This window comes from Aythya fuligula, chromosome 1 (assembly GCF_009819795.1).
Source record: "Aythya fuligula isolate bAytFul2 chromosome 1, bAytFul2.pri, whole genome shotgun sequence".
NCBI classification, from domain to species: Eukaryota; Metazoa; Chordata; class Aves; order Anseriformes; family Anatidae; genus Aythya; species Aythya fuligula.
Window position 1 is genome coordinate 69004588 of NC_045559.1, and position 26256 is coordinate 69030843.

The window sequence follows — 26256 nt, forward strand, 5'->3', positions numbered from 1 at the left end:
AAAAAGCCTCCAAAACAGGGCTGACCTTGATGATCTGCAGGACTGAGAAGCGTTGAGAGCATTTGGGTGGAGAGTTTCCTTCCCACTAATGGCACAGCCAGAGGATGCAATTGGACAAGTGCGCAGTTCACATATCTGGCTGAGCAGTGTAACTATGACGTCTCGTGCTGAAGCTGACCTTGGGAGTTGGCAAGCAGTGGTGGAAAAGGATTGTTTTTCCAAATATTGGAGCATTTGGCTATCAGTGTGTCCTAGCCTACATGTGCCTGTGTATGCTCATGCTCACCACACAGCAAGGAAGACGCCTCTGATGCTGTGGATGCTGCAGTGTAAACTGCAGCTGTGCCATTTGATGAAGGAGGTGGTGGGTGCAGCCACAGGGCTGCTCCCCCATTACATTATAGGGACCCACCAGTGCTGGATCTCAGCAGCTATTGCCTGCTTAACTTCTCCTTCTGATGATGTCCACACCAAAGCGATGCTTCCTAAGATAGGCAAGTCAGTAAATCACTTCATTTATTATCAGGAAGGTGCAGGGATCAGCCTATCCAGTATCAGGAGTCCCACTCAAAACAGCATGTACAAAAAATACCGTTAGTTTCTGTATCACCTGACTCTTCCATATTTGTAAAAATAAATATTTCTTCTAATATGCAATCAAGGAAATAATTTGTGCTTTTTTGTTACTGAAAAAGAAACGTATCTGGAACATTTTGTGTCTACATGCTGGTAACAAACAGTTTCTTTTTACCAGTGGAAATGGGATCCGGCCTGAGGCATAGCAAATACTCGTTCAGTCAGAGAATATGTATCATACTGTGCACCATTCAGTGCAAGCTGTAAGGAGGCAGTGTCAAAGAACTCAACAGTGAGACACTGTTTCACATCTTCAACATGCTCATTCAACAAAATCTCTTCCAAAGAGGGAAGATGTTATGCTTGTGTTTAAATTAAGGATCTGCTCTTTGGCAAAGGTTGAAGCCAGGTGCCAGCCTGTGAAATCATTGGATGCTCCTATCTACATGTAGCTCTACTGGACACTGGTTTCCGAATTATAAGCAACTCTTAAAATTGCTGGCTGTCACTAAGCCAAAACTTCTAAGATCATTGGTGATTGATTTTGCTGTTATTAAATGCTCTAAATCCTTTCAGAAGTGGTAAAAAGACTTTTTTTTTTTTTTTTCCTGGTTCTCATTTTTTTGGGGGAGCTTATGTTATCCTATTGCAACCAGTTCAACAGAGAATATTGGATGCTAAGTGTTTGGCTTACAGTCATAGATGGGACAAAGGACCCATTTATCTGTCATTCCTGTACTTTGCTTTGTAGTCACCTTTCATAGTCACCACTATCTAATTATTTTTATAGTGATAAAAAGATTGTATATTTGTAAATGTATATCTAAATAAAATTCCAGAGCAGTAGACTCCGTAAACCATATAGAATTAAAATAGAGTCTGAATTGGTTTAAAGTTTTCTATTAAACATTAAGTATTACTGCTTTATTGGTTCTCAGAAGCACTTAACATGAAAAGATCTGCCCATTCTCTCTAATAAAACTCTGTTCAGTATTGTGTTTGCTCAAATGCAAAAACCCTGTGGTTTTCCAAAGGCTGTTACTGAAGTCTCTTTCCCCCTGCTTTTTTTTTTTTTTTTTTTTTTATCCATGACATAGTTAGCAGTATTGGTAGTACAAGAGTGCCAAAATCAAAACCTAGGCCAAAAAAGATGATTTAAGAGAAAAACAAGACCTAGAAAACTCCAGTTTATAAAGATTTGATTTGTCATTCCTTACTTTCTGTATTTTTATGTATTTAAATCTTCTGCAGTATGTGTGGCTCACATTTCTCTGCAGTTCTCTAATACTGAGAAGGCTTAGAAATATGGCTTATGAATTTTAATGAAAGTTGAGAATTTTATATAATCATATGCTGGGGCTTTCACTAAATCACCAAACAGAAGAAGAAGTGCACTTAGAGTGAGAGCTGAGCTGAAGATGCTAATTTTTAAACGTCTTAGATGTCTAATTTTTTAAATGTCTTTTAATTGTCTTTGTTCTGCTCTAGCATGGGTACTTCAGACAGATTCTCATACTGTTCCATATCCTTCTGCAGGTACCATTTCATTAGTGTACATGTGGTTTATATATAAAATTTGTTTTTACAGCCATGAGGCTGACTTTATAGTGTTTATAGAAAAAGCCTGTGCAGTAGCGTAGAGGATACCACCGTACATATTGCGAGTGAGCTAGCTCTGTTTCACTTCTCTTTTTCTCTCTTTAACTATGATTTTGGTGTTAGGGTCTTCCCTGTTCCTGGCCTCCTTCCATTCCCAAACTTCATACTCAGCTGGGGAGGGAAATGGCTGTTTTTCTAGAGAGCCATTAGTCAGTTTGTAGGGTAGAGTGAACTAGTTGGCTTCCGTGGAGCCCCTGTTTTTATGCATTCTTAACTGTGCGAGAGTTTTTCTTGCTGTTGAGAGCTGCCTTCTTCTTTAAGTGTTAAAACTGTCAGAGCTGGGTTTCCAGGACTGTTTTAGATGAAATTCAAAGTAGATGCTTGCCTTCTGAGTGAGACAGCCTGCACACATGCAAGCATGTGGAAGTTTGATTTTGTTTTTATCCCTCCTTTTCTGATGCTGATATGCTTAGCTCCAGTGGCCTGGCAGTAAGAATAATAAAGAAAAGTAATTGGGTGATATGAGATCATTTACCATTGCTCTGGACCAAACAAATTTCTAGTAGTTTTTGGAGGAAGTGGAGGGGTCTGGAACAAACCCTTCTGTTAGTGATCAACATAAATCCTTCTACTTCCAAATGCATTTTGTCTGTCTCCCTGTTTTCATGCACACACCAAATAAATAATATTTCTTTCTCTTATTCTGGTTTCAAAAGATTGACTCTGACTGAAGTGGATTATGTGCATTCTCTTTGATTCTGACTTATTCTTACTATTACTGTTATTATTTGTAATGCCATTTTCTTCATCTTTTGATTTCTATAAAGCTTGTAGAAATCATGATTTCTGAGTAGCCTTATAGGTCAGATATACTTGCTTTCCTTCTTTTCTGGATGTTGTGCTCTATTCAAATAAATTTTTTCAGAAGTAATCTAGGATAGTGTGGGTTGTGGAGGTAAAGGGTGTTATACCTACACAATCGTCCCAATGTAGGATGGCCTGGCAGAAATTTTGTTACAACAGCTCTGTGTGTTTATTTTCTGTTTTAAAACTTGAGGCTCTTCTGTAAGTGTGATATACTCTTTATTTTTTTCCTCCTTCACTCCTTGGTAACTATGGACCATTGTAGAAATGCCAAGAACATTCTAGCATGAGATGAAAAGTGTTTTCTAGACTGTGAGGAAGAAATATATTTTAAAGCCAAATAAGTTTTAGTAGATTATATAAAACAGTATGACAAAGTTGGCTTTGTAGGGTCGTGTATTTTACGACTATGCTTGAAAACTGCCTAGAATTGACAAAGTCTCATAGTGCCATATAACTCCTCTTCTACTTCCTTTAGTTCACTACTTTAGCAGGTAAAAACCACAGGATTAATTCAGTAGAGCATACTGGCACAGTACATGACATGCAAAGACAGAACAATGATGTTGAAATTCTTTTACACTAGGGGCAATGCATCCATCAACAAATATACAAGCACGTCTGATTCCACAAAGGCACATTTGTAAGGAAATTAAATGAAATGTGGCTTGTGTCATTTGCTATGAAGAGTTAGCAGTTTTCTAATAAAGTGGTGCCAGATTCATTGCCAGAATAAGCAAGGGCTCACTCCATTGGTCCTGATGAGTTTACAACTGGTTGCTTCATTGATGACTTTGGCCTCTTTTCAGTAATTGGATTTGATAGTTAAATGCTGAAAGGTGGAGAAAGGACTAAAGGGCTAATTATTATGGCTTTTGGACTCGTTTTTTCCTGTAACATTAGCTGCTGCTGCCATATCTGACCTCTGACAAAAGGCCCCTATAAGAAGCATAGGATGAGGAGCAGCGGGGCAGAGCAGGGGCTGCCCATGGGGCCAGGGAAATGTGGGATGGCACTCCTGGGATGATGCAAAGCACTGGGCAGTAACTGAGGACCAGGGTGGGTGAACCATGCCTAGAGGAGATGGTATGTTTCAGAGGACTGGGTTTGGGCTTGAGAATTGGTGGTGAGCACAAGTAACATCCCCTGATACATCAGCCCGGTTTCCTGGGACTGGCTGGATGGGAAGCTGCCTTACATTTGGTCCACTTCCTCTAATGGGAATGGTTACTCCAAGCTTGACTCTTAACTGCATTGCTTAGTTTTGTTGACAGCAGTTCTTTGCTCTTCAGTGAACTGTGGACTCAGCAGAGCTGGGAGCATGAAAACCAGTGCAGTGGGGTCTCATGCTACCTCAGGTTTCGAGGGTGTGGTATGTGCCAGAGGTCTGTAGGGCACCACTTCTCCTCAAGGTGTAGGGGCTGAGTAGTTAACACAGAAGAGGTTTTCTTGTTACAGAGGTGCAGGAGACAGGGAGGAAGAATAAGTACGAAGATTTTGGCAAAGGTTCTGTGAGGCATACAGCTTTTGCTAGATGCATCTCTTTGTAGCTTTTGCGCAATGGTTATTTACTGAGAGGCCAGCTTTCATAAACATCAAAGTTGTGTTTAATACAGTAATGAGCAAACATAACAATATGGAGAAACAAACAGGGAAACCTGGCACAGCCAGTATTTCCGTCAACAGGATTGGGAAAGGAAAGTAATTGGCAGTAAATGAGAATGTCACTCATAAGGCTGTATCAGTTTGTTTGTTTGTTTGTTTGTTTTTAAAAAAAAAGTGTGACATTTCTGATCTTTGATGCTTACCTGCATGTGTGGTTTGTCTCCAGTTGTGGGGGTGAGTAATCATAAGTAACAATTTACAGAAAAAAAGAAAAGGAACGGTTGATGGAGGGAGAAAATACAGATTTCATATGAGATGTCTGTGCCTCCCCCCTCCCCCTTTTTTTTCAAAGTAGTTTCAGTCTCTTTAGTCCTGGGATGAGTGTCTTGAAAGGATGTTTCACAATAAGCATAGGCTGTAAATCTCCTTTCATAACTCTAATCTGGGAGAAGATGCTTCTTTTAGGAAGGTGTGCTGGGGGGAAGGACACACAAGAAAATGCTTATGACTGTAAGTCACTGCGTGTCACATTAACCCTCCTGTTTTTATCATCCTAATTTTGTATTTGTATTAAGCTATACTTGTATGAGTAAGGAAAACATTACTGAGATCCCCAAGTAGCTGTAAAACAGTCAGCTCATAAGCTGTCATGCACGTCAACAGAGTGCTAAGAGGCAGGACTTGGGCACTGTGTGGCTCAGGCTGTGTGGCAGCTCTTCCTGGGCACTTGCTGGTGCTTCCATGCTTTTTCAGCAGGTCTGATAATATCTTCATTGTCAGCTGTTCATGTTTGCATATAACCTGTGGATACATAAAACAGTCATGAAGCCTACTGGGTATTCTCTCTCTCCTCTTCTTTTGCTCTGCCTTGGCACATATGAAAAGAGCTGTTGTATGCAAATTGTATGTTGCTTAGAGTAAGAGAGTGAGCACCTGTCTTAGTATACAATTATGAAGTACAGTAGAAAAAGATAGAGAAAGACAAATTCTTTTTTCTATAGATTGGTCCAGCTATGTGTTGTCGACGGAAGGAAGACACAGACGCTCAATATGAGTGAACAATGAACTTCAACTTTAATGGATAGCTCAGTCGCCTTTTATCTAGTTCGAACATAATCAACTCATACATATTGCAAAAACTAAGCTCAGGATTGGCTAACATTTCCCGCTCTTTTCAGGTAGTTCCTCCTTCTTTTAGCCACCGTCCCGCCTTAGGGACTTTCCCCATCGCTCAAGGGCATCGTGTCCTTGAGCCTGATTGGCTCTCAGCCAGCTGCGTACGTGCCAGACTCATGTGAGTTGAGTGCTATGCAATCCAATGCCTGAGAACTTCTCACAACACAGCCTGTTGTGGGGTTGGGCAGAGGATTTGAGAGCTGAAATTGAATATAATTAATACCTCTCTTTAATTTGAGGAGCTGCATGCCATCACAAATCTTAATTTCCACAAGAATCAACCCACCATCTCTAAACTGTCTCTTGCTTTCTTCTTTTATGCAATGACCCTGACATGTTTTCCTGTAGGGAATGTACCTCTACTCTTTTATTACCTTGAGAAGTTCTAGAAAAATTCAGTGGTGTGACAAAATTAAAGCTCTCAGTGACTTTCATGCTGGGTATAAAAAATGCATTGCTGCTTCATCAAATGTCCACTGGTTTTGGTGATCTCATTGTTGATATGTCATCTCTCCTTCTGCCAGTTCAATCATAAACACTTGTCTAATTAATTCAATAGTGGGAATGTTATTGGCATGAGCAGTGTTGTGCTCAAGATGATGCTAGGTGTGATTTGGCTCTGACTGCAGTTATAGTCTGACAAAGTTATAGTAACACTCATTATGAAGCTAAAAGCTGTGTGAAGTAAATCGTGAAAGAAAACCTGTTTGTTTGTTTTTCCAAGGACAAATTGTAATTGATTTAGAGCATGAATGTTTCATTTAAAGCCAGTCAGTGTGATTTATCACTTACCTGTGTTTTCTTTTCTTTTTAAAGCTCATGGGACATTCTGAATGGGATCACAAACGAGGACCCAGAGGATCACAGGTCAGTAGCTCAATATTTTGTGTTTCTTTTTGGTATTTAAGCAGGTTTTCTGTCTATGTTTGGCAAAATTGTTCATCTTATTAATATTCGTAGGATTGAACCATAGAAAGAAATCATAAAACCATGACAGCTTTCATTATTATAATTTTTGAGCTATAATCCAAACAGGTGATCTCAGCAGAGCAGAATATTGCAACAGAAAGAAGTTTCTTTCTGTAGCAGAAAGACAGATTAGATGTATTGAAAAATCACTTACTCTGCTTTCTCCATGTATCTCCAGTATATCAAGAAAAGCAATCTCAAATAACATGTGTGTGGTTTTTTTTAGCCCAACAAACTGGTAAAACTCAGATGGCCCTCCTATCTTGTTCAATAATAGAGGGATTAGTGGTGTTGAAACTGTACAAGCATGTGGGGGAATATTCTGTAGCTCATGGTTTGCTGTTGACTCATCTCTGAAGGGAAGTTACGCTAGTAGGGTTAATGGCATTATACATTTTTAAGTTTTCTGTAGAATAAGAATTACTGCAGAGGAGTCATTGCTACTAATGTGATGCTCAGGAATTTTCCTGTTTAGAAAAAGCAGTCTCTCCCATCTGGTGCTGAAATGATATAAATACACTATTAGCCTTTCTGTATTTCAGATTTTCTTTTCCTTCAGCTGAAAGATTTTTATACAAATGTGAACATCTAAGTCTAAATAAACAGGCTCTGTTACTGTGAAGCTACCTGCTATTTGCGACCTTAATTTCAGTAGGTTAGTTCTTGAAGTATCCTTCATACTCCCCCTTGCAAAAATCACTGGAGGAACTGCTTTTTTTAATGAGAAAATACTGTATGTCAATAACAAAGCTGTTGCTTGTTTCCTTAATGGACAAGATTTACTATTTCCAATGCAGAACTCATTTGTTAAGTTGTCCTTTTGCTTTTTTAGCCTTATTATTGTTGAATTCTACATTTTTTTCTGTTTTCCAAGTTTCTGCCTTGCATTTTTTTTTTCAAATCCATCTTGAAATTTGCAGGATGTTTATTATTCCATTAAACAGTTTAAGATGTGTTGCAGTTCTGATTTTCCAGGTGTCAATATCTGCCATTTCAAAAATATAAAAAACAGAAAGAAGCTAGTTTTCAATGGAAATTTAGGAATTTCAGAAATCCTATCTAGTAAGTGGAGAACTGTTCAATACTTAATCTCTCTGGCCTCATCTAATATACTAGTTCATTATATTGTGTCCTTCTAGTCCAAAGATTGGAAGGTAAATTAGACTCCTAGACTACTGTTGAGTAGAAGTGATCACTTGAAGGAGCCCTATGATGGCTTAAACTTTTCTAACATTATTACAAGTCTTCATCTGATTTTTTTTTTATTTTTTTTTTTAATGTATATGAAAATATGGGTATGTTTTTGTACGTTCTACATCAGTGCCTTCATGATTGAAAAATGCTTTGATGTTCTTGTTCTTTTTTGGTTGGTTGGTTGTTTTTTTGTTTTGTTTTGTTTTTATTTGTTGGTTGGTTGGGTAGACATTTTTGAAGGTTTAAAGCTATCTAATATAAACAGTAGAGAAAGGGATTTAGGTAAGTGGTATCAATCTGATTTAAATAGATTTTAAATTAAAAGATAAAAATAGATGAATTTGACCATCAAAAAGATATCTTTCTGCAGGAAAGTTGTACTGTTTAATGGATCCCTTTTGTGTTTTCTGAAAAACAAAAACAAAAACAAAAAACAAAATACAAACAAAAAAAAAAAACTGAGCTCACAGGATGAAACAGTTGCTGAAGAATTTGTTATTTGTTCTGATGAGGCTGATTTCTTCCAAGAAGGGTTCCAGAGAACTACTGGCCTGGATTCTTTCTTTCACCCACTTCTAAGAACAAGGAGGGAAATAGTCACATAGACATTCACTCTGCATATGCAAATGCTGTAAATGCCATCTGCATATAAAACCATTTGTTGGGCACTGTGAGAGAAAGCTGTAGTTGGTCAAAATGAAATAACTGGTTACTAAACAAATACAGGTGGAGTCCTCTGGATTTCAGTGGAGGCAGGGGAGGAGATACTTGTTAGAAGATAGATAGCTCTATACAAACTTTTAAGATTTGCTCAGTCTGACTGAGTATGGTTTTGTTCCTTCCCTGTGTGATATCCTAGATACTCCTCTACCATTTTGTATTAAAAAAAATAAAATAAAATAGAAAAAGTTCAGGGCTAATGGGATAGAACAAGTTCTTTGGCATTCCCTGCAGGTCAACTGCAGTAGTTTGAACTTCCCTGGAGAATACAGTCATAGTTTTAAAAATGTTTTCTAGAAATCTCTGTATCAGATTTCATGTAGAAGTTTCCAGTTGATTGTTTTTTCCTTATGCTGAATGTCTTTGGTTTTATTTTATTTTTTTTTAACAAAATGCACAAAAAAATATTTCAACTCCTCAGATTGTGTACCTTCAAAACAGGAGATAAACTGCATACATGTGGTCTCTTTGATAGAGAATAGAATCTATCTTTAAAAAAATACAAAGTTTAGATCAAGTTCTTTCTTTAAGCAATCTGTTGTTGTTGTTTGTTGTTTTTTTTTGTTTTTGTTTTTGTTTTTTTTTTTTTGTGTGTATAGGTGCTCTGCAATGCTTCTAGAAAGCTAAACATCATAAATCTTGGCAGAAACATTGTAAATACCAATTTGTACCACAGAAATGTTAAGGAAACTTGAATAAGGTGGGAAATAAAATGACCCAAGCTGTGTATATTTATATCCTAGTGCCCTGTCACAGGAAATAATGAAGAAAAGTTTCATTAGGGAGAAGAAAGAAATCTAGTTTGTTGCACTGTAGCCTCAGATTCTTTACATGTTTTTGAAAACTGATAGGGACAGTGTTAAACTTAATTCCTTGAAAATTTAGGAAAAAAATAAGGAAGATTGGATTTTCACATACAATATAAAATTTGTTTGTTTTTAATACTTCTGTGATTCAGTTGCATTGTTTCCAATTTGTATCCTTTAAAAAAAAATAAATTTACCCTTTGTTAAATAAGGTCTTGTTTCAAAATTACAATGAGTAATATGGTGGATACACTCAGACATCAATTCTTTAAAGATGGACTAGCAGTTTCCTGCACCACATGATTGCTTGTGATGTTTCCGTAGATCTGCGCGGCTTTACTTCAGCAAGGAAATGAGACTTGGAAGCAGAGGTCTTTTGGCCAGTGGATGGCCAAGTAGCAAGAGGGAAGGAGAGGGTTTTTGGCTTGTGTACTTGCGAGCCAGTTTATTAGTCTTCCATGATCCTTTAAATCTTACATGTATGAAGTGAAGAAAGTGGGAAGATGGATCTTATGAAGCCACCTGTGTGTGTGTGTAAGCAATGTCACTTGAAAGAAAAGGAAATGGAACCACTGGTTTACCATAAAATAAAACTAAATTCCATCAAGATTGGAATTTATTTATTTATTTATTTTTAGAACTAGTAGATTTTCTATTCATTGTGCTTGAAACATAAAAGGAAACTACTACAGTGCACATCATATTTCTTAATGAACCACTTAGAAGATATGTTGCTTTTCTGCTTGCGGGAGTTAAAAGCAAAGTGAAGTAGTTACAGGTAGCACTGGATGTCAAATGAAATATTCTTAGGCTTATGGAAATTTCTTTTTACAGGAGTTTGTCTACTGTGAAGCATCTGCAATTCAATAGGATGTAAATAGGACAAGTAAAAGGCTGTCTTTATAGTGTTTAACTTGCTCCTAACTTCCACACAAGAACCTCACTCAGTCCATTGTAGATTATACACATAAGTGTATATATCTATGTACATTGTAGGTTTCCTTTTCTGTTAGAATAATTTTTGCTTTTAAAGCTGCTGTAACTAGAGTGAATTACATACTGACTTATAACAAGTAGATGAATTCCTGGGTACCTACCTCTTCATTTTTTCCTTCATTTTGTGATTTCTGAAGATAAGAATTCCTGCTGTAAATGCTTCATGTGCAGAACTTATTCTCTGGATTTGATAGCATGAAGGAAGTGCAAAGTGAATTTTATTATGTTCCAAGCTTAATTTTTAAAATCAATACCAATTAAGATCTAGGAAAGAAACTTCCAAAGTAGAATTCCAAATTAAAAAAAAAAATCTAACTGTTTGGGAATGTTTAACCCATCTAAATAAAGCTCTCTCAAACATACACATGCAGTGTGTAAAACTGTATCATCTAACTTGTGTGAGGGGAAAATACCATACTTATTTCTAATATTAGTATGTGTTACAAGAAAATATGAGTGCTAGAATTAATTCTTGGCACGTTATCCCTCCAGACAAAATAGGTAAACTATATTTTAATTATTCTACTAAAATGTAACACTTAATATTTCTAAGACATTTTAGGTGTGATCCACAATACACTTTGTGCAGACATTTTTATGAGGGACCTTGAATTCATGGGAGTTGTTTGTTGCTCTGTCATCAAGCCTTGTTTGGCTTGCTGAAGATGTAGGCGTAGCCCCAGGATTCAGTGGAATCGAGTGATCATTCTTCCAGCAATATAAAAGGATGATGATCGGGAGAGAAACAGAGAGGTTCAGTGTTTTTAATTCTCTTTAAATATAAAAGCTCTCAATTATGTATCTGAGGTGCTGCGTTTTACCACTCCAGTTCCTAAGCAACAGCTATTTTCAGATTGAGTGCGTCTGGTGTTGTCTACCTACTTCATGCTTCTACGAGGTAATTCGTCAGTGAAAGCTAGGCTTTTCACTATCTCACCCGATTCTCTTTGTCGTGGTACTATAAGGAGACAGACACTTTAAAGAAACAGAGGAAGCTTTGGCGAAACCGGTCTGAACCTTGCAGCTTGCAAAACTTCCATACATCGGAGAGCTCTGCCGTCTATAGCCATGAAGCAGAGGAATCAGAAATAAGGTTCTTAACACTCGTTTGGGAGAAGCCTTTTTCTTGAGTGTGAAAAACCTCTAAAGCAGATTCAAAATCATGAGCCGGAAATCTCTGTACTTGCTGAAGCGTAGATGGGAGTCGATTCCCACTACTGACCAGGTACTGTGTTCTGGTGAATCTGTTGTGTCACTGTGTTCCCTTGCAATACCACTGCAAACAGACCTGCAGTGACTTACCTGTGATGGTTGGGGTTCTCCAAATACAGTGAGATCCATCTGATCTTTGCTTTTTGTTTCCATGATGAATAGTACAAAAATGTATGCAAAGCTGCCTTTGCAAGAGCATGTACTTGCAAATGTGGAGTTGCCATTGCAGTCCACTAATGCAGATTTAAGTAACCAATAGGATTTTCCTCTCCCCCAAATGAGATGTTTGTTGAAGATTAAATTAAAAGGAAGATGGATGTTGCAAGTATTTTAAAAAGATCGGCTAAGGAAATGTGTAATTACTGCTGGTAGTTCCTTGGTGCATGTCTTTGTTGCATGTCGTATCTCATACATGTATCTGTGTATGTATGATATCACTGGTTACAAATAGCTGTAATGCACTGGCAGAACCTCAGCTTTTCCAACATCATCTTGGTTGATGCGTCATTTTGAGTATGTTAAAAAGGACTTGTGAACAGTGGACTTATGTAAATGATATGGACCACAAGTAATATAAAAATTGTGGAATTGTCTTTGGAACAAGCATCATCATTATAGGTAGGATTAAAATGTCATAAATGGAAGTACAATTAGTACATTTCCTACTCTTGTGCCAGGCACTGTAGGGTTATGTGAAATCTTTTTTACATCTTACTTGGGATGTAAAGATGCTAAAAGAATTAATTCTAAAAGTAATAGTGATAGGAAAATGGAGGAAGTAGCTTATTACATGATCCAACTCAATTTTTCTGTTTATAGAGTGGTTGACTATTCCGTGCATCTTGGGATGCCTTTACCAATAGGAAAGTAAAAATCTGGGAGAAATTTCTTCAACAGAAAGAAAGATAGAAGAAAGAAATACTATTATTATTTTTTTTCAGAAGGATCATCCTGCACTTTTTTTGTTGAGAGAGGGGAGGGAAGGGTGTGTTACATGCCTTTTTTTTTGTAGAGCTGTAGGTTTTAAAGCCAAATTGGACTTCTGTGAACATCTAGAGATCTCAGACTTAGTAATAGTGAAAAAATATCATGCTGTCACATGCTGTCATCGCAGGCCTATATTTATTGTGTAAATAAGAATATGCCTTTTAGAAATATATCCAGGCTTAATTTAAAGTCTTCAGGTGAATAATAATTCGTCACATTCTCTGATAAAATTTTTCCATTTGTTTAATGTTGTCAGGTTTTGGTTTGTTTATTTTTTTTTTCCTTTAAATAAAACCTTCTCATATGACTTTATCTAACTTAAATCTGCAACCATATCAATTTGCTACACCTTTGAATGTGAAATGTAAAAAGCCCTTTTTCAGATTTTTCTTTTCCCAAACAGCTACCTATGTTATTTTTATACTCCACAGCTATCATTCAAACTATCTAAAACACTAAATTTCAAGGGATGTTCTGGTAACTGAAAATTAAAAAAAAAAAAAAAAAAAAAGGCATCGTTGGTAAGCACAAATTGATCCAGCTCAATCAGGCATTCATAAATGTCCTGGTAAAATAGAAGTAAATAAATGCTGTTTCATGATGTGTCATTTGTCATGCTGTTTCTATTAAGGAAAACATAGGGAGACTAGTGCCCCTTCTAAGGAAAGCTATATTTTAGCCTCTTGGCTTCATTCTTTCTCTGACATAAATGCCGACCTTTCACTTATTATGAACAAATACTTGACTAGCAAGGGATGCCTGTTTTTGCATGTTGATTGTTAACCATTTCATTTTTCTGGTGTTTCTTTTTTCACTTGAACCCTAATGTTGCATTGCATTATATCTAGGTATATCATACTATTACAGTATGATATACCTAGAAAAAATAGATATTCCTTACCTAGGTGTGAGGTGTGCTTGACATCCCTGAACTGTGTATCCTTTCCATCATCAGCCTCTGAAAGTTTTTAGAAAGAGAAAATGAAATTTCCCTGGCCCATCTACCACTGGGGGAGAAGCAAGACTCAGTAAGAGATGCATGCAGAAGGAGTTGACTTGAGAGGAGTGTGAATCTGTAGGGATTTTTTGAAGGTAAATTAGGGGAGGAAGACAGTGTTTGATTTCAGTCCCAAGGAGATTTGTGTCTCCTGTGCTGTAGTTATGCTGGGCAGCACAGGTACAGTGGAGCTGCTTGTGCTTTTTCTGTGCAGCAAGCAGGAGCTTTCCCCTTGCTCAGTCAAGCCTCAACAGGAGAAGCAGTTACTGTGCAAGATCACAGCCACAAAGGAAAAGACAACTTCTTCAGCATTTCAGGCTGATCCTGCTCAAATAGTTATCATACAAAAATAAGAGCACTGGAGGCTGTAGCGAGGTGGGGGTTGGCCTGTTCTCCCACGTGCCTGGTGACAGGACAAGGGGGAATGGGCTTAAGTTGAGCCAGGGGAGTTTTAGGTTAGATGTTAGGAAGAACTTCTTCACTGAAAGGGTTGTGAGGCATCGGAACAGGCTGCCCAGGGAAGTGGTGGAGTCACCATCCCTGGAAGTCTTCAAAAGACGTTTAAATGTAGAGCTTAGGGAAATGGTTTAGTGGGGACTGTTTGTGTTAGGTCAGAGGTTGGACTCGATGATCTTGAGGTCTCTTCCAACCTAGAAATTCTGTGATTCTGTGATTCTGGTGAAAATTCATTATTCAGCACTTAAAGGGATACACTAGCTTATTATGTTCCAGGCTAACTGTGAGGAAATTATGTTACATTTTTATAGGTAAGCAGCTACTAACAATGTAGGTTATTTCTCTATTCAGAGAAGATGTTTATGTTAGTGAATGGAAAAAAAAAAAAAAAACTTCAAATTGGTTTACTGCTATTAAAACAAACAAAAAACAAACAAACAAACAACAACAACAAGGAAAGCAATAAAATCTAATTTGTAATGTGGGATTTTTGACTTGAGATTGTTTCTAGTTTAAAATAGTAAGGCAGATCTGACTTTTAAGGACACGAAAGCCATAACTTCACTGTGAAGCCTGGTACTCTATTTAAACATACTTCTTATCTTTTAAAAGTTATCCATTGCTTTTTATTCCTCATTTTATATGCTTTCCATCAAGTCAGATTGACCCAGAACCATTTAGTAAAGGCATGGATGAGCAGGCTCCAAATAAGTGGAGAGAAAACCCATGAGTAATTATGATGAATATAGACAATACTGTTTGAGGTCAGGGGGTGTTACATAATTTTATTTTTGATCTGAGAATCATCATGTAAGCTCACAGAGACCACACTACAGAAGTCTATGGTTTCTAGTGTGTAATACACCAAACCTTTCTGTTGTTGTTTTTTAGTGTGTGCATGTATGAAACAGTGAGGGAAGTGGGTTTGGTTTTGAACCCTGAGTTAGAGCTTTATCATTTCAGTTGGTGAGAAATGTCTTACCTAGTTAAACATTTTTATGTGTGGGAGAGCCTGATCCTGCGGGCGTTTTGCATGGGTAAATGTAAGCAGTATGATGATGAATAATATATTAGCATCTTCAAGAAACTGTGGTATCTCATAGTGCTTGATCTTGAATGCTGTGTAGCTCTCAATAATTTCAGGAGGAACTACCTTTATAGATCTGAGAAAAGACTTTAGGAATGTTTTTCTTTCTTGCTCATCCTTCAGTTAGAATTAACCGAACATCATCTGCATTGGAAAATATTTTCTAAAGCTGCTAAGTTTGAAGTTTCAGTACAGTTTTGGGGGAGATTCTCCAACTGTTGTTTTTATTTGGTGTGTGTGCCTGAGGATCTTGTTTTTTGGACTGATGATAATTTTTTATCCCTGGTAACTACAACTGAGAATGATTTCACTGAACAGATACACATTTAAAATGCTGTGGTAACCAAATGCGCCAAAAGTGGTGAAGTGGTAAATATTTGCTGTAAGGTTGTTGAGTATTTCCTCCTGCCTAAAATTCCCTGTAGATTACATGAGCCATAGTCTTTGAGTATAAATTGGATTTGATACCTAAGAGAAGAAGTCTTCACACATTTGCCTATGGCGTAAAACTTAATAACATTGTCTGTCATTGATTACTTTTGAGTTTAAAAACAAGAACTGGATTTATACAATATAGAAGCCCATTAATTGATATGCAGATTTATATAGCTATAAAGAGTTCAAAGGGATGTACAGCGCAGCTAAGCAAAGATATATGTAATATTTCTTTAGCTAGAAATGCATGCTTGTAAGAGTACAAGCAATGGTAATGTTTTCTGTACTGTTAAATTACTAGATTATATTTTGACAGATTTGTGTAAAACCCAGGAAGTGTTGCCTCTCTCACCTGCCAGTGGTTTACTACACAGCTATGCCTACTACAGCTTGTAATGTCAAAATCCTGATCCTTACCACTGTTCCATTAGATAGGAAAAACTTCCATAACCTGTAATCCATGCAGGGTGTTAAACAACAAAGAAAAATTGATCCCAGTATGACTTAAGTCATAACTTTGTGAAATTATAAATTCAGGATTTTTTTGAGAAAGTCTGATGTAACGTTACATCATGCTGCCCCCAGATTTTCATTCTGTTCTGTATGAATTCATTCTGTTGGACTAAAGCTGTTTTGAAGAAATTGAAGGATTTTGTCTTGTCACCATTTGGAACTATGTTTCTATTTTTTTCCAGGATTTATTGCTCACTTAGATATAGACTTTTTTGCTAGTTGTACCTTGCCTTTCTGCCCTGAACGATCCTAACCTCTATGCATCCCTGAGGATGTATACATCATATCAGATATCTTCGTGAGATCAGAGCTCCTGTGTTTTATTTGTCTCTGAGATGTCCATTAGATTTGGACTCTTTTTTGCCTGCTGTCCAGCTGCATACAGAAGGTTGACACCAATGTGGCACTGCTTATTGTCTTTGTCCAAAGCCAATTTCACTGGGAAGTTCATGCTGAGGAAGCGTGTGCCCCTGCAAGGCAGCAGTTCTTGCCTCTTGGCAGCATTAAGGAATGCATCAACATGGATGATTGCACAGGGGACAGCCATGGCTGAGATTTACAAGCAGGCACAGTACCAGATGACAGGGCAATCACCTTCCATTCCCTTGTTGAAAAGGGCACCATTCTGTCATCTTTTGGGACCACACTGAAAATCTTCAGTGCAATGGAGATTCTTGGTACCCGCATCCTTTCTGTGCAGAAATCATTAAGCTCTTTACAGACAAAGGGTTAATTGGTATGGGCAAGGAGGCCATAGAGCAGTTGGTGTGGGCCTGTCTAGGTCTCCTTGGCTGACAGATTGCCTAAGGATTGAGAAAACATAAACAACAGAGCCATCCTTTCAAGTGCCCATTACTGGCGGGTTGTGCCTGGTTATTCCTTTTCCACAAAACCTCTCCCAGGAAGACTACACCAAGTCCTTGAAGGACACTTACCATGGCACTACCACCACAAGCGCACATGGTCCCTTTGGGAAGTTTCGGTGTCAGAAGAAGAAGAAACATGCACAATTGAGGAAGAGAAATGCAAATTGTAGTTGTAGTCATTGTATCTACTTAGAAGGAGTGCATACAGACTGAGGGGCTGCAGGAGCAGCAATGAAAGTGACCAAGGCACTCAGCAGAAGCCCCAAACTACCCTTGTATCTTCATCTTATGCCATCCATGCACCCAGATCTTATAGCTTTTTCATTCATATATTATCCCTCCATCACCTCCACATCAGAAAGGCCCAGGGAGAGTACATGCCTGAAGCCAAGTTTCCATGGGATACATGACAACAGTGATCCTTGTATCTAACCCCACCTGAAAACAGTTCAAAAATTTGTTTCCTATTAAGTATATTTTTGCAGTTTACCAGTTATTTGCTGTTAATAAAACCTTATGTTATCATTTCATTCAGCACATTTCATAGCTTTTTTATGGCAAAGCAGAGATTTGTAGAGTTTGGATATTAGGAGAAAGAGGCCTTATGGGAGGTTTGTGGGTTGGTGGGAATATGATGCTGAGGCTGGGAGAGAAGAGTTGCTTTTGCACAGCAGGCGAAGTGCAGAGAGCTGAAATTGAGACCCAGAAATGATGTATAAAAATTTTCTTCATTTTCTAATGCAGGAAATGAATAATATAATGCAGAAAGTTATCTCAAATAAATAATCTGCCTTAGATTTGGCCTTGCTTCTCTCAGAATTGAGGTGTTGAGCCACAGGCAGTAGTTGTGGCTGTGTATCCATTTCTGCTTGGCCCCCAGGCTTTCTACCCTACTGCTGTAGTGAATGTGCAGGAGGTGAATAGTGTGGCAGTGAGCTTGGCACCTGAGAGGCAGTGCTTTCTTGCCCATGTACAACCACCACTGCTTAGCAGATGACCGGTGGTGATCACAGATGTTCTGGAGGCAGTCAGGATTGTCAAGATGTACTTTTAGGACTGGGAGCCAATGTTTCCAAAGTGCAACAGAGGCCCAGTTCATTTCAGTAGGATCAGCTCCAGAAATATGCTTGTCATCTTTCATGCCTTTGGCCAGGCAAGAGCTGTGAGGGGAAATCTTGGCACTGTATGTCCTTCTATGCTGGCAAATGACAGTAAAATGTCCAAATTGATTCAAAAGAACCTGAAGTGTGATAGAGAAATTGCACTTTCTGTTGATGTAGAGCTGAAAGAGACTGGGAAAACAAAAGATAGGATCTGTCTCACTGACAGCTGAGACACATGATGCAAACAAACCTCCTGCAACCTCTCATATCCATCACTTGTAGGGTAGAGAGAAAAACTTTTGCATGGCATCAGACACTCTCTGAATCACCTACTCCATCAGCTTCTCTGTTCCAATATGATTGGCAATGGGACATTGGAATCATATGGAGTAGAATGTTAGCTTGATAATGACAGCCCTCTTAAGACTCAGTCACTTTGTCATGTCAATATTCTTCGTAGCTAATCAGGATCTAACCATAGATTTCCATAAATATTGCCTTTCTTCTTGAAAATATTTTTCTACCATTAATCCTCCCAGGTTTGTAATGCAAGTCCTGCTGCTATTGGGGCAATCCAGTTGTGTGAAATAGAATCTGGCTGATGATACTTAACTGCAACAATTGTATTTTACTTTATTGGGTAAGCAAGAAGGGATGTTCCCAATTCAGGAAGGTTGCAAATTGAAGGATCATAGCTATGCTGCATTTTGTAAAAGAAATCATTGTAAAAGAAAGCATTGAGATGCACATGACAATCTGAAATGTCTTCCTAGGGAAATGGTTCCTTGAAACTACATTTTAAGAGAATAAGCAGTTAGGGAGCATGGCATTTAACTTAGTTTTTTGAAAAGCAGAGATAGTGGAAGAAGCTGATATGCTGTCTTCTTTTTCCCAAGCATTGCCTTAGAGTGGAGAGTGCATATCCACTTCTGTGATGCAAATAGAGATTGATTATGACATTTGGATTGGGAGGACAAGATTGTGAACTGTCATCATCTGGAGTAGAGGAAGTGGATCTTTCTCTCTCTGGGTTGATCATATTCCTGAAATACTCATTTATCTCCCTGCATTTCTTTCAGAACCTCAGTGTATCTTTCCAGTCCAGCAGTTTTCAACATTTGTTGTTGTTGTTGTTTGTTTGTTTTCAGATACCTATTTTTTATACAATGTAAGTTTTCTGGCAAGAGCTTGCATGTCTTACTCTTCTAGCTCAGAGTCTTCTCTTTAAAAGACAAAAGTTAAGAGATTATATCCATGTGTACTTTTTGTTTTTAAGGTTCCCATTTACAAACTGTTATAAAAAAATGCCGCGTGCATCAGTTATACTTGTTTGTTAGTTTTAGGGGGGTTGAAGTATATTGGCATCTTGATGGTTAAAGTTTATGGCTACCTTTAAGTACATTTACAAAAAACTTGAAGACTTTCACAGAGTAGCTGAAGCTAAAGCCCTCTGCTTTAGGATAAGCTAAAGCCATCGGTAGGTTTTCAGATTGCAAATTCTTCAAATTGCCAAAATTTGGGTGTCCATATGCCAATCCCTGAAACAAGAACTGCACTGAGAATGTTATGAGTACACATTGCTGCACCTCAAAAAGGTTAGCAATTAATGATGAGCAAAACAGTGTCCCTTAGTTTTCTGGAAATGGCTATACTGGATAAAATTTTCCAAACACCAGTTAACATTCGCAAGGAAAACTTTAGTGCAAACATTGAAAGTTTGACAGAAAGTATAAGCAAACGAAAACAGGAAATCAATGGAATTGATGTCCAACGTAAGAATGGGTTATACGGATAGCTTCCTTGTAGTAATTATATATATACTGATATATATATATATATATCAGTAAATTTTTGTAGTGCTGTAGCTTTTGAGATGATGAGAGAGCAAATTTCAGATCCTCCTAACTACTAATGCTGAGAGTTGTGCCACAAGGTGTTCTTTTTATTTCCAACATCTTAAATTTCACTTACTGCATATGTATGTTTCAGGTATTTGTTACCTTCCTAAGTAAAGTGTTGAATAGAGTCATTATGAATTTTTGCCTTCCTGTTTTTAGAGATGAAACCAATTATGGAATGAACACAGTTAATGTACTCAATTTTTTACTGAGCAGCAATTATGCCCAGTCTACAGCCAGGATGCTTCCACTGGTATGTTAATAGTAACACTACTAGGGGATGTGGGCTATTCTTCCTTACAGAGTTTCACAATGCAGCAGTCTCTTAGTTGTCGGAAGATGTCTTCGGTGATGAGGATAAAATGAGGACTGATTGTGCTCTGCAACAACAATTTAGGTTTAAAATCATTTTTATTAATACTGTGTTTTGTTTTGTTTTTCTTCTGTGCTTTGTTTTGATACTGGGGTAGACATGTATGCTGTAATTGCTGCTCTATGGGATAGTTTTAAAGAATAAGTAAGTGAAAGCATTTCCTATTGTTCCTTCCTTACAGGAACACATGCTGAACTCTCTAGTAGCTCATTTTATTAGTTTCCCAGTGGAAAAGCTCACAGCTGATCAGCTCTGTTCTCAATACCAGATGTTCTTTTTCAGCTTGACTTTAGTAGTGAGCCATAATTTTGTTCCGTGTCTGATGGATCAGTGTTCAAAATTTCAAAATGAATTATTGGAGCAGCCTCCTGAGATTTTTGAATAAGCCAGAGTTGAAGTAAATCTTAAAGTCAAGTCATAAAAAAGAAAATTTCATGTTGGGTTAGATTTTGCAGATCAAAGGTTCATTGTGTAATAGGTCTGCATTGCTCAATTTTCAATTCCTGAATAACCTTGAATGTTACAAGAGCAGTATGAATTCTTGCAGTCCATAAAGGAAATCTGGAGATTATAAGACCTGAATCTAGAGTTCACGAATTTTGAGTTATTGGGCTTTATGCAGAACTGAAAAAGCTACTTGTTATGGTGAGTAGACGAGCCTCTAAAAGAAAGGTAGAGTCACCAGCTATTGAACTACAGAAAAAGGCAAAAATGGCTCAGTTTGAAAAAGGTATCATCATTAATTACCTCTGTGATGGGCAGAGTGCACCTTCAGCAAGTTTGCAGATGATACGGATCAGGGAGGAGTAGCTGATACTCCAGATGGTTGTGCTGCTGTTCAGGGAATCTCAACAGGCTGGAGAAATGGGCTGGCAGGAATTCATGAAGTTCAACAGAAGAAAATGAGAAGTCCTCTCCACATATGAGGAGAAGTAACCTCAAGCACCAATACAAAGTAGGGGCTGACTGGCTGGGGAGCAGCTTGGCAGAGAAGGATCTTGGGATGAACCAGCAATGTGCCCTTAGAGCAACAAAAATCAATAGCATCCTGGGCTGCATTAGGCAGAGTGTTGCCAGCAGGCTGGGGAAGTGTGCCTTCCCCTCAGCACTGATGAGGACACACCTGGAGTACAAGGGAGACATGGAGATTCCTGATACTTGTCTCTGATAATATCCACATATTTACTGGTATCAGAATTGCCAAGAAGGTCTTACAGAGAGTGATGCGACAACGTACCATTATGTGACCCTTGCAGATCATAATTCATCAACTGATGTCCTTCCCATTTCTGGACGATGCTGATAAAAGGATCAGAAAAAATCTAGACTGAAGGGGAATGGAGTCTTTTTCTACCAATCCTTTGCAGCTCACAGAGTGAGTGAGGTATACAGTGTTAATGAGCCTATCCTGCTTGTTGAGATATGGAAGTAGAAGGTGAGCTGAAGAGTTGTAAATACTCTTCCTCTCTACATCTCAGTCCCACCCAGTAGCTGGAAGACACGTGGCAGTAGCAGATGTTTCCCTTTTCATTTTCTCTGCATATCCCACACACAGAAACCACACACACCAAATTTGGGAGGACGGGAAAAAAGCTGTAGTTGGAGAAGAGAAGCCAGAAAAAAAAAATAAAAAATCTTTCCAAATAGAGCTGGAGCTTATCCCTTTTCAGTCTGCATAGATAGTATTTTGGTAGAAACCCAGGTAACCTTTCTTTCTGTTGCCAGTAACTTTGCTTCCGAAGCACAGAGCCCAGTTCCCCCCCAAAAAAGACCTTAAAAATGAGAAAAATTCACTTGTTAATGACATCTATTCTTCTTCTGGTACCTGACAGACAGTTTGAAATCTTTAATGTATAGTTTTGAAAGTTTGTATGCTGTTCTCACAAACATGGCCTCAGCTTCTGAGTAAACCTCACACATATGGCATTTTCAGTTTTCACATCCATGATAGAGGGACTCAAATCTTCAAAGCTAGGTGACGTGACAGAAATGTGGAATGGCAATGGGCTTTCTTTGTGTTGTATAATCATGAGCCAGTTTTTATAAGTCTAAAAATAATAACTGTCTGCATACAGAGATTGTGTTTTAGAACTCCTGGAGGGTTTTATATGCTTGCTTCTTTTTAATTAACAGTTGGAGTTGAGTGAACAATCTGCAAATAATTATTTTAAATTACATTCTTCATTAAGATGCAGAGAATAGAAGGGGGGAGTAGCTGACAGGAGAAGCTGTGGCCTGAACTTTCTATGCCTTACAACTCTGCGGGAAGTGAAAGTGATAAATATCTGAAGTCCATGATTAGAATCTTAAAGGATCAAGGTTTCATTTGAGAAAGTGCTCTCTCAAAATGGAGTTTGTTGCTAGAAGTTTGGTGTGGTTGCATTCTCATCACAGAAACAGGCGCTGGACAAAATCACATTGTAGATTTTGACCCACTTCTGTTGAGATAGTTGTTAGAAAGTGTGATTGTCCAAGTGGTTTCTATGTGTAGCTGCTACTTCTTGACTTATAAAGAGACCAGCTTTCTGTTTTGAGCTGTTTTTGTTTGTTTGGTTGGTTGTTTTTATTAATATTAGTATCAATGATCAGTGCAGCTTGATGTTGGTGGAGGAGCAGCACAAGGCACGGGCTCTCCTTCATCAGAGGACACAGTGCAGATGGACAGTGGCATGTCAGCATCTCAGTTGTGATAGCTCACACCCAACACTCTTAGGCTATAGCAGCAAAGAGTTTGCTTTATAGTGTAAGTTTTTACTGAAGAAAAAACAGAGCATGCAGGAGAAGGAAAAGTAGAAACTGAAATGGAAGTACCTTAAGAGGGGTGTGAATCAGTGAGGTATATTATCTTATCCTGTAACAGACACATTTGCTGGAGCAAATCTGATAATTTCTTGGCATGGGGTATCCCATTGGCTTTGGGACTGCTTAGTCAGCACCTTTCTTTAAAGACTGTGATACTCCTTCCCCCCTACTCCAGTGCTGAGTCTTAGAGTTGGGAAGAAGAAAATGGAAAAGTTATGCAACTGGTTGGTGGATTCCTGAGATGCTCGAGGTCCTAGAGATGTGCTATTTTTGTTCCTGCAGGCATTTAAAAAAATGTGCTTCCAACATTTTGTTTTGGAATTATTGCTGGAGTTCTGAAGTCCAGGAATTTTTAGCAAGTCTTCACCATGGGAGCAGAAAGAAACAAATCCAAGATATTTTAATATGGCACACATAGTTCTGCTGTTGCCAAAGGGAAGTGCTCTACTTAAATGTCAAGACAATGTTAGCAGCAGCTGACTTGAGAGAAATAATTTGGTGATCCCACTCCAGTTTGTAATGGTCAACTGTCTTTCACAGAAAACTCTATCACAGTCTTTCAATGCTTGGAAGGTACTTATTGTGAAATGGACATGTAAACTGCACTCTGCTTGTTTCTTCAAGCTGGGCTTTTCAGAGCCCTTGTAGTAGGGTAGGTGAATCTTCCTTTCTCAGCATCTCTCATGTTCTAGAGAGAATCATTGGATGTGGCAATCACATAAAGGCACTGCACATTTTTGGGGTCAGACTTTTCTTCTGATGATGGTGCACCTTCTCTTTCTCTTTAATTAGAAATCCTATTTCTTGATCTCAGTTGCCTTTGCAAGGGAGGTAGCTAATAGTTCTATTTTAATTGGCATGGTTCTTGCCATTGTGGTACTTGATGTTATTTGGAGGACTTCACTCTGTTTTACTCTCACTTGCTTGATCATACCTTGTGGTATGACCACAAGCTATAACCTGTCCCTCTCATGTCTTTTGCCATGTTTTAGTACCACTGTTGACTTCAAAGTATTTTTTTGTCTGTTATAATGAAATTGGAATTTAACTTAGTCTTGTCTGGAATTTTCTTACAGTGCCATAAAATCTTACATGCATGTTGATCCTGGATCTGTTTTAAATGCAAATTTTTATTTCAGTAATACACAACTGTTATTTTTCCAGATACTACTTCATGGACCCCAGTCAGACTACTTTTCCCATTCAGATGTAATGACTGCCCAGTGCTTTATGAAAATTACTGTGTATTATTGGCATTCTAGACCATGTTTTCATCTGACCAGAGTGCATGTTAACACTCACTAGCTTTTCTTCAGCTCCACACTTGATGACCCTCTAAATGCTTACTATATTAGACTCTCTATCTTCTCTTTTTCCCTTCAAAAAAATTCTAAAGCCTCTTAACTTTACTTTTTGATTCACCAGAAGCCAATTCTTAATAGGAACACAGACCTAGATGCTTCCTTCCAGTACCCGTTTAGATTTCTTACAGGCTTCCTTTGTATCATCTTTGGCTCTGCATAGGCCCTTGAATCCAAGCAAAGTTGACTTATCCTTGCCAAACTTTTTTCTCCTTATGCAACATCTTTAATCTGAAACTTTTCCCATCCACAAAATGAGGTTTGGGTTCTCAGTGTTTAAGCCTTTTTCCCTGCAATATTCATTGCTTTGAAATTTAAAAATGCCCTTTTCAGTTAAGGAAAAAATCTTCAAATGATTCTCATAATTCCTGTTCATCAGCTACTATTTTTAACAATTTCACCTGCTCTTATCAGATCATTTCAGTTTTGTCTAGCCTTGTGTCTAGCATTAACTCTTTCACTGTGACAAATCACAGAATAACAGAATCACAGAATTGAAGGGGTTGGAAAGGACCTCAAGAGATCATCAGGTCCAACCCCACTGCCAAAGCAGGTTCCTTAGAGCAAGCTGCCCAGGTAGGCGTCCAATGGGCCTTAAATATCTGCAGAGAAGGAGACTCCACAACTTCCCTGGGCAGCCTGTTCCAGTGCTCTGTCACGCTCACCATGAAGAAGTTTGTTCGCATGTTGGTGCGGAACTTCCTGTGCTCTATCTTGTGACCATTACTCCTTGTCCTGTCCTCACAAACCACTGAAAAGAGGTTGGCCAAATCCCCGTCTTCCACACCTCAGGTATTTATACACATTGAGGAGATCCCCTCTCAGTCTTCTTTTCTGCAGGCTGAACAGACCCAGGTCTCTCAGCCTTTCGTTATAGGGAAGATGCTCCAGGCCCCGTATCATCTTTGTGGCCCTCCATTGGACTGTTTCCAGGAGCTCCCTGTCTTTTTTTGTACCGGGGAGCCCAGAACTCGACACAGTCCTCCAGGCGAGGCCTGACCAGGGCAGAGTAGAGGGGGAGGCTCACCTCCCTTGACCTGCTGGCCACGTTCCTTTTAATGCACGCCAGAATCCCATTGGCCCTCTTGGCCACCAGGGCACACTGTTGGCTCATTGTCAACCTGTCGTCCACCAGAACCCCCAGGTCCTTCTCCTCATAGCTCTTCTCCAGCAGGTCATCCCCCAGCCTGTACTGATATATGCGGTTGTTCCTTCCCAGGTGCAGGACTCTACACTTGCTCTTATTAAACCTCATTTGGTTTCTTCCTGCCCATCTCTCTAGCCTGTCCAGGTCTCACTGAATGGTAGCACAGCCTTCTGGCGTGTCAGCCACTCCTCCCAGCTTTGTATCATCAGCGTACTTGCTGAGGGCAGACACTATTCCCTCATCAAGGTCGTCGATGAAGGTGTTGAACAAGACCGGACCCAGCACCGAACCCTGGGGAACACTGCTAGTCACAGGTCTCCAGCCAGACTCTGCGCCACTAATCACCACCCTCTGAGCTCGGCCAGTCAGCCAGTTCTCAACCCACCTTACTGTCCACTCCTCTATCCCACACTTTCTCAGCTTTGCTAGCAGGATGTCATGGGACACAGTATGAAAAGCCTTGCTGAAGTCAAGGTAGATGCCATCCACTGCTCTCCCCTCATCTACCCAGCTG

At 38.7% G+C, this 26256-nt stretch overlaps 1 protein-coding gene across 2 annotated transcripts in view; it reads left to right on the forward strand.

The window, feature by feature from the left end:
• PDE3A (phosphodiesterase 3A) overlaps nucleotides 1–26256 on the forward strand; it is a 220936-nt gene that overhangs the window by 111932 nt on the left and 82748 nt on the right. For both annotated transcript variants that reach the window (XM_032193279.1, XM_032193286.1), the window contains exon 2: nucleotides 6637–6687. In XM_032193279.1, the coding sequence (XP_032049170.1) occupies nucleotides 6640–6687 (48 nt within the window). In that variant the 5' untranslated portion in view covers nucleotides 6637–6639. The remainder of the gene's footprint in view (nucleotides 1–6636; nucleotides 6688–26256) is intronic.